General features: G+C 65.8%; 1 protein-coding gene across 2 annotated transcripts; it reads left to right on the top strand.

Annotated features, from left to right (window-relative positions):
• Positions 1-626: 626 nt before the first annotated feature.
• Positions 627-10,585, top strand: NINJ1 (ninjurin 1). Of its 2 annotated transcripts, XM_042913466.1 has the most exons (4): positions 630-793; positions 8,155-8,380; positions 8,921-9,083; positions 10,081-10,585. In XM_042913466.1, exons 1-3 carry the CDS (start codon positions 719-721, stop codon positions 9,073-9,075), a joined length of 456 nt encoding a protein of 151 aa, XP_042769400.1. In that variant the 5' UTR covers positions 630-718; the 3' UTR covers positions 9,076-9,083; positions 10,081-10,585. The 2 variants fall into 2 exon arrangements, with proteins under 2 accessions (XP_042769403.1, XP_042769400.1); XM_042913469.1 differs by lacking the exon at positions 10,081-10,585 and having other exon boundaries at positions 627-793; positions 8,155-8,382; positions 8,921-9,007.
• Positions 10,586-13,986: the final 3,401 nt, after the last annotated feature.

Below are 13,986 nucleotides of genomic sequence, written 5' to 3'. Positions count from 1 at the left end.
GAGGACACAGTGGCCCCGGGAGGTAACGCCCGGCCCCTCCGGGCCCCCGCGCACCCGCCTGGCTTCCGACGCCTGGGAGCGGCCCGCGTCTTGCCGGGCGCCCTGGGAAACAGCGGCCGACTGAGCCAAGGCCTGGGGGAGCCAACGCGCTCTGGCCGCCGGCAGCGGCCCGCCCTGGCACGGGGCGCCACCCCAGACCAGAGGACCTGTCTCCCGCCTGGGAACACGGAGGCTGCGCCAACAGGGCGGGGGCTGCACCAAGCGGCCCTCTGCTGCCCCCACCGCCCCCCCCCCCACCTCCTGAGCGTGCGGATCGGCCCCGGGGGCGTGGGGCGCCCGAGAACCCCCACTCCCTGGCAGCGGCGCGCTCGCCTTCCTGGCGCGCCCAGCAGTTTGCGAAGTGGCCCGGGGAAGGATGGTTCTTGGCTTCATTTCGTGGATTAAAAGTGTCCAAGACGTGGGCAGAGCCGGACGTGGCCCGCCCCCGCCCGCGCGGCGAGAGGGAGGGTCCTCGGGGTCCCGCGGGCCCGCCCCGGCTGGGCGGAGGGGCGGAGTCCTGAGGCGGAGTCTGGGGGCGGATGGGGCGGAGGGGCGGAGCCCGGGGGCGGAGTCCGGGGCGGGCCGGGGGCGGGCCGAGGGCGGGAGCGCAGCGGGGTCCCCGGGGCCCAGGCGCGGGCCGCGCTCAGGCCCGGAGCGAGGCGGCTCTGGCTGCCGCACCATGGAATCGGGCACCGAGGAGTTGGAGCTCAACGGCGACCTGCGCCCGGGCTCGCCCGGCTCCCCGGACGCCCCGGTAAGCCCCGCCCCGCCCGCGCCGCTGTGCGATCTTGGCCGGCGCCCGCCCTCTCTGGGCCCCGCGCCCGCTGCTCCCCGGGCACCGGGGGTCGCCGGCCGGCTGCGCGCCCGCTTCCGCACTGCGGGGTGCCGGGGTCTCTGCTCCCCGTGCGTCCCCCCCCACCCCCCCGCCGTCGGGTCCGACGTGCGGTCCGGGGGCTAGGGCCACGCCGCCGGGGTCGCCGGGCGGGCCGGCAGGTGCGTACGCCGAGCCGCGCGGCGGGGTGGCCTGGGCGCCACCTTCCCCCGCCTCCCGTGCGGGCCTCTAACTTCGGCCCCCGCATCCCCTCCCGCTCGTGCGCGCCCGGACGCGCAGGATCCCAGCCTCCGGGCCCGGGGCCAGCAGCGGGCAGACGGTTACGTCACCCGCTGTGTTTGCCGCCACCGCACTATCCAGTGCGTGCCCCGATGGGGAACTTGAGGCCGCTGTGGCTCCGCTCCTGTCTCCGCCGCGGCCTCTGCAAAACATGCACTCCTGGCCTCGGACGGCCGTGGGCATGGGACAGGCGCTGGCAGGGGTCCCGACTTCCACTTTACAAGTGGTGGCTCCCCCGCTGCCCCTGGGTCCTGTGGGGGGCGGGGGGTGGGGCTGTCCGTGCCCTGTTCCCTGGGCCCAGAGCTTCTCCAGCACCTCTGTTTGTGATGCAGTCCTGGGCATGACTCTCTGGTGACTTGTTGACTTTGAACATTCTTTCACTTTCTGACCCCCTGGCGATGGGGGCAGGGATGGCCGTCTCCCAGCCATGTGAACCGGGCTGGGGCAGCGCGGCTCAGCTGTGGGGAATAGGCCGGGTTGGGGGTGGGGGAGGACATTGGGGTGAGTGAGACCCCGATGGCAGGGCAGGCCCCCTGTGTGCTGGTGACCCCACTGATCCTCTCCATTCTCTGCATCCTTGTCTGTTCTTGACAGAGGCTTTCTGGGGCCCAGCCTCTGTGCTGACCCTTCAGGAAAGCCTGAAGGCCCTAGGGTGGCACAGGATGTTTGTCCCTGGGTTGGTGGTGAGGAAACTGAGGACCGAGAAGGTCCTTGAGTGGCCTGCCCTGGCATGGAAGCACTTCAGAGCTGTGGGTGTGCATACTCGGGGAGGCTGCCTCACCTCTCAGGGCCTCCTGTGCACCGTCTGGAAAGGGAGAAATAATCCGACCCCCCCCCCACACCCCAGTTGGAAAGGAGGGATCCTGCTCACCTCCCAACCTGTGGCTGCGCCTTCCAGTCCAGCCTCTCTCTGCTCCCCTCAGCTTTGGCAGGCAGGGTCCTGTGAATCCCAGGCCCAGGGAGGTCAGGTGGGAGATGCCTCCCCCATCATCACTGAGCCGCTACGTCAGTGCTGAGACGAGCCCAGGCGGAGAAACCAAGGCCAGAGCCTGGAGCCCTGCTGTGTGGGTGGGGGACAGGGGGGTCAGGAGGGCTCCTGCACAGGGGGCTGCTGGCGCTGCGTGCTGCAGGACCCGACTGTGGTGCGGCATGGCCGTCTGCCGTGTGGGAAAGGACATCCCAAGCAGAGAGAACAGCAAGGGAAAGGCCCAAGCAAGTCTGGGGAGAACGAGTGTGACAGGAGGTCAGGCCCTTCCATGGCCCCCGAGAGCCAGTGTGGGTGTGGGTGTGGGTGTGGGGTCTCCTGGAAGGATCTCACCGTGCCTGCGGCCCAGACCCACGTAGCGCCACTCCCCAGCCTCTGCCTCGCCCTCCCACCTTCAGGACCTGCCTTGTTGTGTTTGCGGGACGTTACTCTGTGTCGGTTTCCCCTCTGTGATGTTGGATGGTAGCAATGTCTTTCGTCAGAGGTCGTGGTGAGGACCACATGGGCTCGTGTGTGTGCTGGGCACAGTGTCCACGTTCCTGCCCGCTGCTGGTGATGACTCCAGGGAGGCACCTTTCCCCGTGGCGGGACCCCTGTGGACAGGCACAGCCTTTCCTTCACAGCACCTGCTCAAATCTGAGCCTCCGGCACCTGTGTGAGGAGGTCTCACTGGCGAGAGGGGCGACCCCTGGGGTCTTTGGATGCGCGAGTGGAACAGGAGCCCTGGATGGCAGAGCGGGTGGGCTAGGTTGGTCCCGTGTCCCCAGCACAGCCCTGGCGGCGGGCGGTGCTGACTGGGAGGCCCAGGCCGAAAGCCCCTGTCAGCCTCAGGACGCCCGCTGGGGGCTGGAGTGTCCTCTAGTGGGAAGTGGGGCAGGGTCACTCACTTCCCAGGGTGGCCGGGCTCAGGGAAGAGCCCTCCGTGCAACCGCTGAGCAGATGGACCCCGCAGGTGCTCCTCACCCCGTGCCTGTGCCCCCACGGCCCTCACGGAGGCCAGGCTGCCCGGGGCCCCTGCCGAAGAGAGCTGGTGTCTCTCTCACCTGCGGCTGGTGGCAGGACGAGTAGCAAACCTGAATGTTGTGTGAAATGGCCCTTGGCCGTGTCATGCCCGGGGTGCGTCTTGGCTTGGGGGCAGCTGCATTGGACCTTGTGGTGGCCATTGGGGCCACAGCCAGCGGAGGACACAGCAGGGGGGGAGCAGGGGGGTGGGGTGTGGCTCCGGGGGCTGCATCTGGGCTCTCTCCCTCACTTCTGCTTTCCCGGAAAGATCCTGAGGCTGGCAGGGTCTTGGCCAAGTTCTAAAAGGCCTCGGGGTCACTGCCGGCCAGTGCTGAGCCCACAGGAAGCAGGTCTGCCCAGCCCATGGCCCAGCTGCTGTGGGAAACTGCCCCCCCCCCCCCCACCGAGACTTCCTGTGGGGACACGGACAGGGACACTGACGTGGAGCGAGACACCTCTCAGTGCTGGCCTTGTGGCCTCCGTGCCAGGCATGAGCGATGGCACATGGCCAGATGGGTGGGTCAGATGAGGGACACCCCAGGTCTTGCCAGACCCACCTTTGTTCTCAGGTCCCTCCCCAGAGGGAAGGACTCCAGAGCCCCGTTCCCACCGGCACCAACTGTGCCCAAGCAGAGGAGCTGTGGTGGGCCAGACCCCTGGGTCCTGCTCAGGGCACACGGCCATTTCCTGGGCTTGTCCTTTCTCTTGTTGTTCGGATCTATTGGTCCAAATCCGTGCAGCTCATTTAGGAGGCCGTCTGCCCTGGCTGGCTGGGCTCCAACAGACCAAAGGGCCTCTGCACCCCTCATTCAGTCTGATCGCCCATTTTGCAGATGAGGAAACTGAGGCACAGAACCCTGGTGTGGGATTCAGGGGTCTTGGGGAGAGGTGCCAGCGGGAGTCCTACCCTAGCTCCTCACAGAGCAGCCGATGGACGCCATGGATTTGGTGGGGGCCTTGGTCTCTTCCGGAAACAGGAAGGTGGGTTCTGGGCAGGGGCTCCCGTTCCACACTTCCACGCAGCAGTCAGGGCGGGCACGATGGGCGGCGGTCAGCAACCCAGTCCCCTGGCTCCTCCCAGGCCTGGCCTCAACTCCCCGGGGAGCTGGAGGCTGGGGCGGGCACTCCGTCTCCTCTACCCGAGCCTGGGCTGGACTGGAGTGTATCCGTGAAGCTACGGCCGAAGCAGGCACTTGGGCGCTGCAGATCTGGGCTCACATCCGTCCCAGTTCCCTCCCTGTCCGGGCTGAGGACAGCACTGTGGCCCTGGGCTAGCTGCGAACGCCCCCAGGCCCTCGGTCCACAGAAGGCGGGCCTCCCTCCTGGGCCCTGGCTCCCAACCCGCAAGGCTCCTTCCTGGATTTTAGGGGGAGAACTCCAGCGCTCACCTGCCGCTTCGCCCGGCTCCCGATACCACCGTTGAGGTTTGGGGGAAGTCCTCCTGGCCCTGGGGACACATTAACCAGGGTGTTTGTTCCCTGCGCTACTCAGGTCACGGGCAGAGGTCTGTGTGGGAGGTTCCCAGCGTGGCTCCCGGCAGCCAGGCTGGCAGTTCAGACCAAGGGCTCCGGCGGCCTTCCCACCCTGCCCCGCTAGACTGTGCCCGGGACAGCGGGCTCTCTGGGGCAGACAGGCCAGGTTGGAGGGTTGATGCTCCCTGTCCACTAGAGGGGGGCTTCCCAGAGTGCGGCCCGGGGCACACAGATGGGGAGACTGAGGCCAGCTGCAGGGAGCACGTTGTCGAGGCCACACAGCCAGGCTGTGGTGAGCGGGGCTTGACTGGCCTCCTGGCTGGCGCCCCTTATCCCTGCACGGGTTGAACAGGAAGCAGATGGCCGCGTGGGCAGGAAGTGCCCTGCACCAGGAGGGGCGTGCTTGCCACTCGGGGCCCTGAGGCAGTGGCCAGATCCACCAGAACCTTAGGATGCCTGCTCCTGGCCCCGTCAGACACACGGAGACTGAGGCCCAGAGGGGGTTGCACACACGGAGACTGAGGCCCAGAGGGGGTTGTACACACGGAGACTGAGGCCCAGAGGGGGTCGCACACGGAGACTGAGGCCCAGAGGGTGCTGGCTGTCCTAAGGTCACACCACTGGAGCCGTGGGGGTGGGGGTTGCGGAACAGTGGCCGAGTGAGTGCACAGCTCCACCTGGCCGGCCCTGATCCCAGCCCCAGCCCCAGCCCCCTCTGCAGGCCCGAGGGGAACACGGGTCAAAGCGCAGCCCTCCCTTGGTCTCTGCTTTGGATAAAGTGCTTCCTGTGCTAGCCTCAGTTTCCCCACAGTGAGCGTGAGGACGGGCCAGGGGCACCCAGGACAGGGGAGAGTGGGGACACAGGGTCCCCGTGCTGGGGGCACTGACGTGTCATTCTGTGTTTGAGTGTGCGTGTGGCTGTAAAGGACTCGAACGGTTGTGGAAGGCTCAGAATAAAAGGGAATTCTTCCTCCAGCCCAGAGGCCAGCACAGTCAGCCTGGCTGTGCATGTGTGCGTGTGCCTGTTTATAGGTTAATATGTGCATGTGCCCACATGCGTGTGCACCGAGCATGTGTGCGTATTTGCTCACGTGTGTCTGCTTGTGCGTGTTTATACGTGCATGCGTGTTTACGTGTTTATATACGTGTACACATACACGTGCTGATGGGTGTGTGCTCTTGGGCGTATATGTACCTGGCCACCCTGCCCCCAGCAGGTGGGAGCCCCTCCAAAGGTCTGCGCCCGGCTCTCTTCTCCAGGACTGGAGACCAGGACAGCACTGTGGTGGCCTTGAGGGAAGGTGCTTTGGCACTTGTGGTTTGTGACAGGAGCACGTTCCCGCCACAGGCGAGGGACGCCCGCCCCTCGCAGCAGCGCCCACGTGATGAGGCGTGGCCAGCCCAGCCGCCCGCTGTGGGCACACAGGCCCTTAGGCAGCGGGCTGGGGCGTGTGCGGCCTGGGGGTGGCCCCCCCCCACAGCTGTGGGCACAGCTGGAGGCTCGCGTGAAGAGGCCAAGCCGGGACCCCGGTGGGGCTGCTGTGTGTGGAGCGCCGCAGTCAGCAGTGCAGGGTGGAGGCGGGGCTGGGTCGAGGGCCCAGTGCTTGGATCTGGAATTTTAAACCTAGTGCCTCTGCTACTCAGCCTCCGGGCTGAATGAAGGCGGGGCTGCCCGACTGCCGCTGTTCCACACGCCCATTCTCCCTTCCTCCTGGTACACTATTCTAGATGAGATTAAGTTTAGTAAGTAAGACACAGGGCAAAAACGACCCCTGCCCCGCCCCCGCCCCTGCCCCACACCCACCCCCGTAGTTCAGCATTTTCCGGGGTGAAGTTTCCAGCCGCAGAAGGTACAGGGGGCAGAGAATGCTGCTTTTGCCCCTCCCCTGCAGCCTGCCTCCAGCCTGCATCTTTCATGACTTCGGAAACGCGATCTCCCCCGTGCCCCAGGAGGCGCGGTGCAGGGCCTGGTGGCTCAGGGCCGAGGGGTGCGGGTGCGTCCTGGGGGGCTGGGGAGGGGCCAGCCGGGGGCAGCTGTGCCCAGGAGAGAGGGGCTTCCTGGAGGTGGTGACCCCTGGGCGGGGCACGGAGGGCTCCAGGAGTGGCCTGAGGCCCAGCGATGTTCTCAGGCACAGGCACCTCCTGGACAGAAGGCGTCACAAGCCTCATCACAGAGCATGGTAATGAATGAAAGGGCAAGAGGAGGCTTCTGGGGGCCGCCAGGGTGTCCTGGGTGTGCACTTAACTCCTGAGGCTCCAAGTTGTCTACGTTAATTGTGTACGGCTTTTTGTATGGCAATCACACCTCGATAAAGTGGTTTAAAATTGTTTTTAAAAATAAAAATTGGGGCGCCTGGGTGGCGCAGTCGGTTAAGCGTCCGACTTCAGCCAGGTCACGATCTCGCGGTCCGTGAGTTCGAGCCCCGCATCAGGCTCTGGGCTGATGGCTCGGAGCCTGGAGCCTGTTTCCGATTCTGTGTCTCCCTCTCTCCCTGCCCCTCCCCCGTTCATGCTCTGTCTCTCTCTGTCCCAAAAATAAATAAAAAACGTTGAAAAAAAAAATTAAAAAAAAAAAATTAGGGGGGCGTCTGGGTGGTTCAGTCAGTTAAGCGTCCAACTTGGGCTCAGGTCATGATCTCATGGTTCCTGAGTTCGAGCCCTGTGTTGGGTTCTGTGCCGACAGCTCAGAGCCTGGAGCCCGCTTCGGATTCTGTGTCTCCCTCTCTCTCTGCCCCTCCCCTGCTCGTGCTCTGTCTCTGTCTCTTTCTCTTTCTCTCTCAAAAACAAACATTAAAAAAATTAAAAATAATGATAATAAAAATGCGGGGCGCCTGGGTGGCTCAGTTGGTTGGGCACCTGACGCTTTGCTTTCAGCTCGGGTCATGATCTCACGGTTCAGAATTCTAGCCGCAGGTCGGAATCTTCGCTGACAGTACAGAGCCTGCTTGGGATTCTCTCTCTCCCTCTCTTTCTGCCTCTCCCCCACTCATGTTTGCCCCCCTCCCGCTCTGTCTCTCCCAAAATAAATAAACTTAAAAAAAAGTACAATAAAAGTAAATACATAAAAATTAAAAAAGCAGCTCAGTTTGACTCTACCCCGCTTTGGTAGGTGGCTGGGGGAGCGAGCAGGGTTCTGGTGCCTACACTTCACTTCCTGCCCTGGCCCCCCCCCCGCCCCGGCCCCGCCGGGCCGGAGGAGGGCAGGCGCCGGGCCGGAGGAGGGCAGGCGGGGGCCCCGGTGGGGTTGTGCCAGGCAGGGGGCCAGAGGCTCCACCCGGGGCCAGACCAGCACATGTGCCGAGGCTGCAGCTTGGTCTCCTAGGGGACTTGATTCGGGAAGGGGGGGGTTGTCTTACAGGGGCTGCACAGCCCTGTCCGGACTCTGATCTGTCAAGGAGCCCTTCCCTCTGGGGCCCTGGGCCTCACCTGCAGGCCCCACGGAGCCCCACCCCCTGCCCCGGGGGGGGGGGGGAGGGCACAGGCGGTGGGGGGCAGCACAGGCCGGGTGGGGGGGGTGGCACAGGCTGACCAACCCCTCCCCGCAGCCATCCCGCTGGGGCAGGAACCGGCCCATTAACGTGAACCATTACGCCAACAAGAAGAGCGCGGCGGAGAGCATGCTGGACATCGCGCTGCTGATGGCCAACGCGTCCCAGCTGAAGGCCGTCATCGAGCAGGGCCCCGGCTTCGCCTTCTTCATGCCCCTGGTGGTCCTCATCTCCATCTCCCTCGTGCTGCAGATCGGCGTGGGCGTGCTGCTCATCTTCCTCGGTGTGAGCCTGGGCTGGGGCCCCGGCGGGGGAGGGCCCCGGGGCAGCCCCCACTCAGCCATGTGGTCAGGAGGTGGCCCCCCCGTCTCTGTCCCTCCACCCACCCGAGCGAGGCTGCGGGAGAACGTGGTCTACGGGGACTAGCTGGTGGTCCTTCCCCCGGGGGGAGGGTCAGGGCTCACCTCCACGGCTGGCTGTGTGACCTCGGGCAGGTACCTGACCCCCGCGGGCCTCGGTTGCCTCATCCATGAAGTGGGGGTAAGGGCAGGGCTTTGGGCCCACGTGACAGTCACTAGGCCACTGCCCGCAGTGCTCAGATAGGCGCCTGCCTGGGTGCGTTCAGCGCCAGCGCGTTGTGCCCTCAAATCCACACCTGGGCCTCGGGCCGTCTCTTCTGCTCCCAGACGGACACCTCTGAGCTTCCGTTCTTGGAGAAGGGGCTGCGGGGCTGAGGCCGCAGGCCTGGAAAGCGGTCCGAGCGTGGCGGCAGGCCCCAGGCGCCGCAGGCCCCGGTGCAGCGTCGGCTCCCTTCCGCCCACAGTCAGGTACGACCTCAACAACCCCGCGAAGCATGCCAAGCTGGACTTCCTCAACAACCTGGCCACCGGCCTAGTCTTCATCATTGTCGTGGTCAACATCTTCATCACTGCCTTTGGCGTCCAGAAGCCCGTGATGGACGCAGCACCCCGGCAGTAGGGGTTCAGGTGAGCCAGGGAGGGACCCGCCTGCTGCCGTCCACCTGCCGGCCCCCGGGCGGGTCCGTCTCCGCCGCGAGGCCGCCCGGGCACCCGCTGACCCACGAGCGGACCCTCGTGACCCGCGTCGGTCCTGTGGGGCGCCGCCGGCCGTGTGCACCGTCCCCGGGCTCATCCCCTGTCCTTGCTCGGAGGCGAGCACCCACCCAGGGTTGCCCTACCCAGGAGCAGGAGCTGCCGTGGGCGGGGGACCCTGGTTCCATGCACTCTTCGGGGCCCGAGGGGCTGCCTCAAGGGCGAATGCGGGTCAGCAGGCCCAGCGTGTGTCATGTGTGCTGCACGGGGGGCCGTGGCCGGGGCCGCACACCACAGGTACGTGCGGCCTCGGGCCCAGCGGTTGCTCGTCAGGCCCGCCCCAGAGAAGGGGTGGGCACTGCTGACAGACAGCCACCAGTCCGGCACCGCGGCCGAGTGGACAGCGGGCTGCCTGGACACTGCCTGTGTGTCGGGCGCATGAAAGAAAACTTCCAGGGGGGCCAGCCGGAGGTTGAGGTGGGACCCGGGAGCAGGGCCCACACGTGTCCATTTCCCACTGGCCAGCCATGGGAGTCCCAGCTCACTGCCTGCCTGCTGGCCCTGCCTTGTTGTTAGGTCCATCTCCCCCAGAATCCTCTGGATGCCAGCCTGCTCTCTTGCTCATGGCGTGATGACCAGGCCATTTATTAATCGTGATTAAACACGGTCCTGGCCCTCCCTGAGCATCAGCCCAGAGAGGGTCACACGGGTCTGCTCTCTGAGGCCCCCCTTTCAGCCCTGACAGTGACCCGGGAGGGGAAACTGAGGCTTGCCCAAGGCAGAATTGGGCCCTTCTGGCTCTGGAGTTGTAGTGGCTCCAAAGCTCGTGGGCTGGATGCCAGACACGCTGCCAACAGGGGATGAACAGAATGGAGCTAGAGGCCCCTCCAGACAGGGTGGCCCTCACACCCCTCCTCTCCCTGCTCGGCAGATGCCCCCAGATCGCACCTGGCCACAGCCACCCAGGTCCCAGGAGCCGCTTCACCCTTGAGGCCCACGTCCCTGTGAGAGGCCCTTCCCGAAACTGGAAGAGCCCGGGCGGGCCCGCTAGACCGTGTCCTGGGACGAGCCGCCAGGGGTTAGGCCCCTGCAGGCCAGCGCAGGGCCCCCGGAGTCGGGCCCAGGAGGCCGAACTGGGGAAGGGCCGTGGCTGGCATGGACACACAGCGGCCCAAGGATGGGGATGAGAGGCCCGGTCGGCGTTGGCCTCAGGACGTTTCCAGAGGGACAAGGAGACCCCCACCCTCTGCCAGCGCAACAAGCATCTGGCCTCGAGCCCCCCATGCTGATGACCTGTGGCGTCTGTGCTTCCTGACCCGGGACTCTGGACCTCAAGCGCCCTGGGCCACGGGCCCTGCCCATGCCTTCCACCAGCAGTGACGGGGCAGAGCCCCCACTTTTATAAGCACCAGTGACCAATAAAGCTAATGCACCTCCTCCCCTGTCTTGGGCCCTGCAGTCGTGTCTGTGCGCTGGGCTCTTGTCTACGCTGCAGACCTGCCCGTGTGCTATGTTCTCATCTACACCGCCCACGGGTCTGTGTGCTGTGTTCTCGTCTACACTGCTGCCAGGCATCCCACAGACTCTTCACAGCAGAGCAGACCCTGCATACACACTCCCCTGCTCAGGCCTGGGCCTCCAGGTGCTCCCTCAGGCCCGTGGGGGCGGGGGCATGTGTAGGACCACTGGCTTGGGGGGCTGTGTCAGTGCCGCAGGAGGGACACTGGTCCCTCGTCCACTTCGGTGGCTTTGGGGTCAGAAGCCAAGACCTGGACCCTCTGAAGAGGTTGGAAGGACAGTGTGCAGGATGACCTTGGGTTGGAGGGACAGCCAGGTGTCACCATATGCCCTCAGGGCACTGGGCCCGTGACCCCCTGGCCTCATGGAAAGTTCCAGTGCTCTCGGATTTCCTGCAGCCTCTCTGCACCTACAACCTGGCTCACTGCGGGGTGCCCAGTGCTGCTGGCCAATCAGGCCGAGGAGGCTGAGGGAAGGGGGTCTGGTGCTGGGCGGGCCGCGACCCACAGAGACCCCCGAAGTGCCAGTGTTGGCTCCAGGGCATCTGTCCTGAGGGTCCCCATGCTGGCTGGAGTCCCCTCTTCTCTCGGTCCACCCCTGCGAACTCCAGGGCCTGAGCCCTCGCACTCTGCCCCCTCGTCCCCTTTCCCAACCCACACCGGCACCCCTTCATGTCCTTGGTGTGACAGGACCCTCGCCTGGTCCTCCAGGTGGGAAACTTTCCAGCCCCAGGTCCCTCCCTAAAAATATTCAGGTGACTGTGGTCAGCTCGCACAAAGTGATCGATAAACAGAAGTGCTGGTGGGTAAGGTGGTCCAGTCCTGGGCTTTACTCAGGAAAAAGCATGAGGAAGTGAATGACTCGAGGTCGAGAAGGGCTGGTGGCCTCGGAGCTGGGGCCCTGGGGAAGCCCTCTGCTCCCGTGAGCATGTCTGTGTCCTGATCCATGTGTGAGACAAAATCCATGAAGAAGCATGAGGGGCAGGTGGGCAGAGGGTGGACATGTGTTCGCAGAGGAGCTGATGGGGCCCCGCTGGGCAGGGGCAGGCAGCCCTGGGGTCTGGTGGTGCCGAGGTCACAAACTTGGGAATGGCCCTGCGGTGGGGGGGGAGAGGGGGCGGGGAGGGGGGGGGGGCGGGTAGCTAGCTCACTTCTCCTGCTACCGGGAGCCCGGCTCACCTGCGCTGACTGACGCGGCTTTTGCCGGAAGCAGCAGGAGGTCAGGCTCACGTCTGTGACCTGTCTACACAACCTGGCCCTCCTGCCAGCCCACCCGGTGCACCCCCTCTGTCTCCCTTGCCCCTCTCCCCCGGCCATCTCCAGTGTCCCGGGATGTTCCCCTGGCCCAGTCCTGCCCTGCACAACGCCCCTGGGGTTGCCCAGAGTGGCCTGCGGCCTGCGGTGTGGACTAGCCGGTAGTCACGTGGGGTGGCACCATGCACGTGGCCAGCAGATGGCCTAGCCCCTCCCTGGGCCAGGACAGGAAGTCCGTCAGTGCACCACCAGAGGGGCGAACCCCAGATGACTGGACTGAGCCCCAGTCACCGAGCCGGGCTGGCCTCCGAAGGTGCTGGGGCACTGGGGACAGCAAGGGGTGGTGGGTGGGTCTGTGTGCCCTGGTCCCCCCAGCACCCCGTCCCCGGCACCCCACACCTCCCCACCTGCCGGCTCCCAGGCTCGAGGCTCGACGGCCCCTCTGGCCCCCCGGCCCTCACTCCAGATGCGCTCCCATCTCAGGCCTCGGCATGTGGCCGCTCTCCAGGGTGGGGCTCACGTCCTGCAGGTCCTCCTGACCCTCTCCGCCAGTCACTGTCACAGAGGCTGCTCGGCTCTACTCCAACTTGGGCGCCACGGGCTGGCATCGCCATCCATAGTGTCCCCCCGGGCCCGCGTCTGAGCCCTGCCCACCCCGGCCGGGCCTGCCTCAAGTCCAGGGCGGCCCACAGAGAGGGAGGGTCCTAAGGCCAGTCACCCTGAGGATCCGAGAGAGAGGCTTGAACTGGGGGAGGAGAGGGCCCCCCGTGTACGCCTTCCCTTCTGCTTGTTTCTGGGCCACGGGTCTGGCCTGGCTCTCCCAGCAGGTGCCACCACCTGTGGCCTGTGTCCTTGGCACCATGTCTGGCATACAGTTGGTGCCCAGTGAATGTCTGCTGCAGACCTCCTCCCTCACTGGTGCTGGTGAGCCAGGCGGGTCCAGTCACGAGTGAGTGAGGGGGCGGGGGTGGGGAGGAGATGAGCTTGTGGAGACCGAGGGCAGCCTTGGAGAGACACTGGGGAAGGTGGGAGGCAGGGGGGACCTGGAGGGGGGAGGGGCACGGCCCGTGGTGCAGGAGCGCGGGGCCGCGGGGGCCAGAGCAGCGTGTGCTCAGCCTGAGAGAGAGGTGATGGGTGGATGGACGAGGATGACAGGTTGGCAGGTGGTCGACAGAGGCTAGACGACAGGTGACAGATGGGTCACCCCTGGGCAGCGTCCCCTCGCGAGGAGGTAGCTCTGCCAGGCCCGCCCCTCCACCTCTCCCAGGAACATGTGTCCTCTGGGTCCGGTCACTCTGTTTTGATGGTTTTTCTCTTTCTCTAGAGCGTTTACTTAAGGAGACCCGTGTGGGGGCCGAGGAAGCTGCCCCGACCTGATCCCACCCAGACCCTCAGCGGGGAGACGGGGCTCCGACCTCCCCTTCCGGGCGGCACGGGATTCAGGGTCCCGGCCGCCACCTGGCTACCGCCGAGGGACCCTCCCCCGTCCTTGTGACAGCGGGTTGTGGGGCCCAGCCGGCCGGAGGCTGATCCGGGGGCCTGGTGGGGCCCGGGGTCGAGCCGAGGTCTGGGAGGACACGGGGTCAGCGGGACCCCTCAGCCCATCGCAGAACGCTGGCCCCGGGCGGACTGGAAGTAACGCTCTGATCCCACAGCGTCAGCGCCTTCGCCCGGACACCTGCAGGGTCAACACCGCCCTCTCCCCGGAGGGAGCGCTGGGTTGTGCAAGATGCAGCCGTGTTTCCGGCTCCGCAAACACCAGCCTGTGCCCTCGCCTGGCCCGTAACCACATCCGCCTGAGGCAGGGGGATCCGGGGCCAAACTCCCTTCACCAGGAGACCTCCTTCTTCACTAGCGCCCTGCGTCACACTGTCCTTTCACCCCCTCACACGGGTCTCACGTGTCTCCAGCAGCCTCCATCACACGCCCTTTCACCACGACTCCCTTACACACCCCCCCCCCCCACCTCAACATACCTCAACACTCTCCAGGCACCTCCTCACATCCTCCTCACACCTCATGTCACTCCCCTCGGCTATCCTCAAACTCCTGTCGCTTCTCAAATC

This window comes from Panthera leo, chromosome D4 (assembly GCF_018350215.1).
Source record: "Panthera leo isolate Ple1 chromosome D4, P.leo_Ple1_pat1.1, whole genome shotgun sequence".
In the NCBI taxonomy this organism is placed as follows: domain Eukaryota; kingdom Metazoa; phylum Chordata; class Mammalia; order Carnivora; family Felidae; genus Panthera; species Panthera leo.
The sequence above is the reverse complement of the archived record's forward strand: the minus strand, read 5'-3'. Positions and strand labels throughout refer to the sequence as shown.

Excerpts from the sequence above, each read along its gene's own strand:
- NINJ1 (XM_042913466.1), top strand. The coding sequence starts at position 719 with ATGGAATCGGGCACCGAGGAGTTGGAGCTCAACGGCGACCTGCGCCCG. Across the intron at positions 794-8,154 it reads CCGGCTCCCCGGACGCCCCG|CCATCCCGCTGGGGCAGGAA; the intron begins GTAAGCCCCGCC and ends CCCTCCCCGCAG. Across the intron at positions 8,381-8,920 it reads CGTGCTGCTCATCTTCCTCG|TCAGGTACGACCTCAACAAC; the intron begins GTGTGAGCCTGG and ends TTCCGCCCACAG.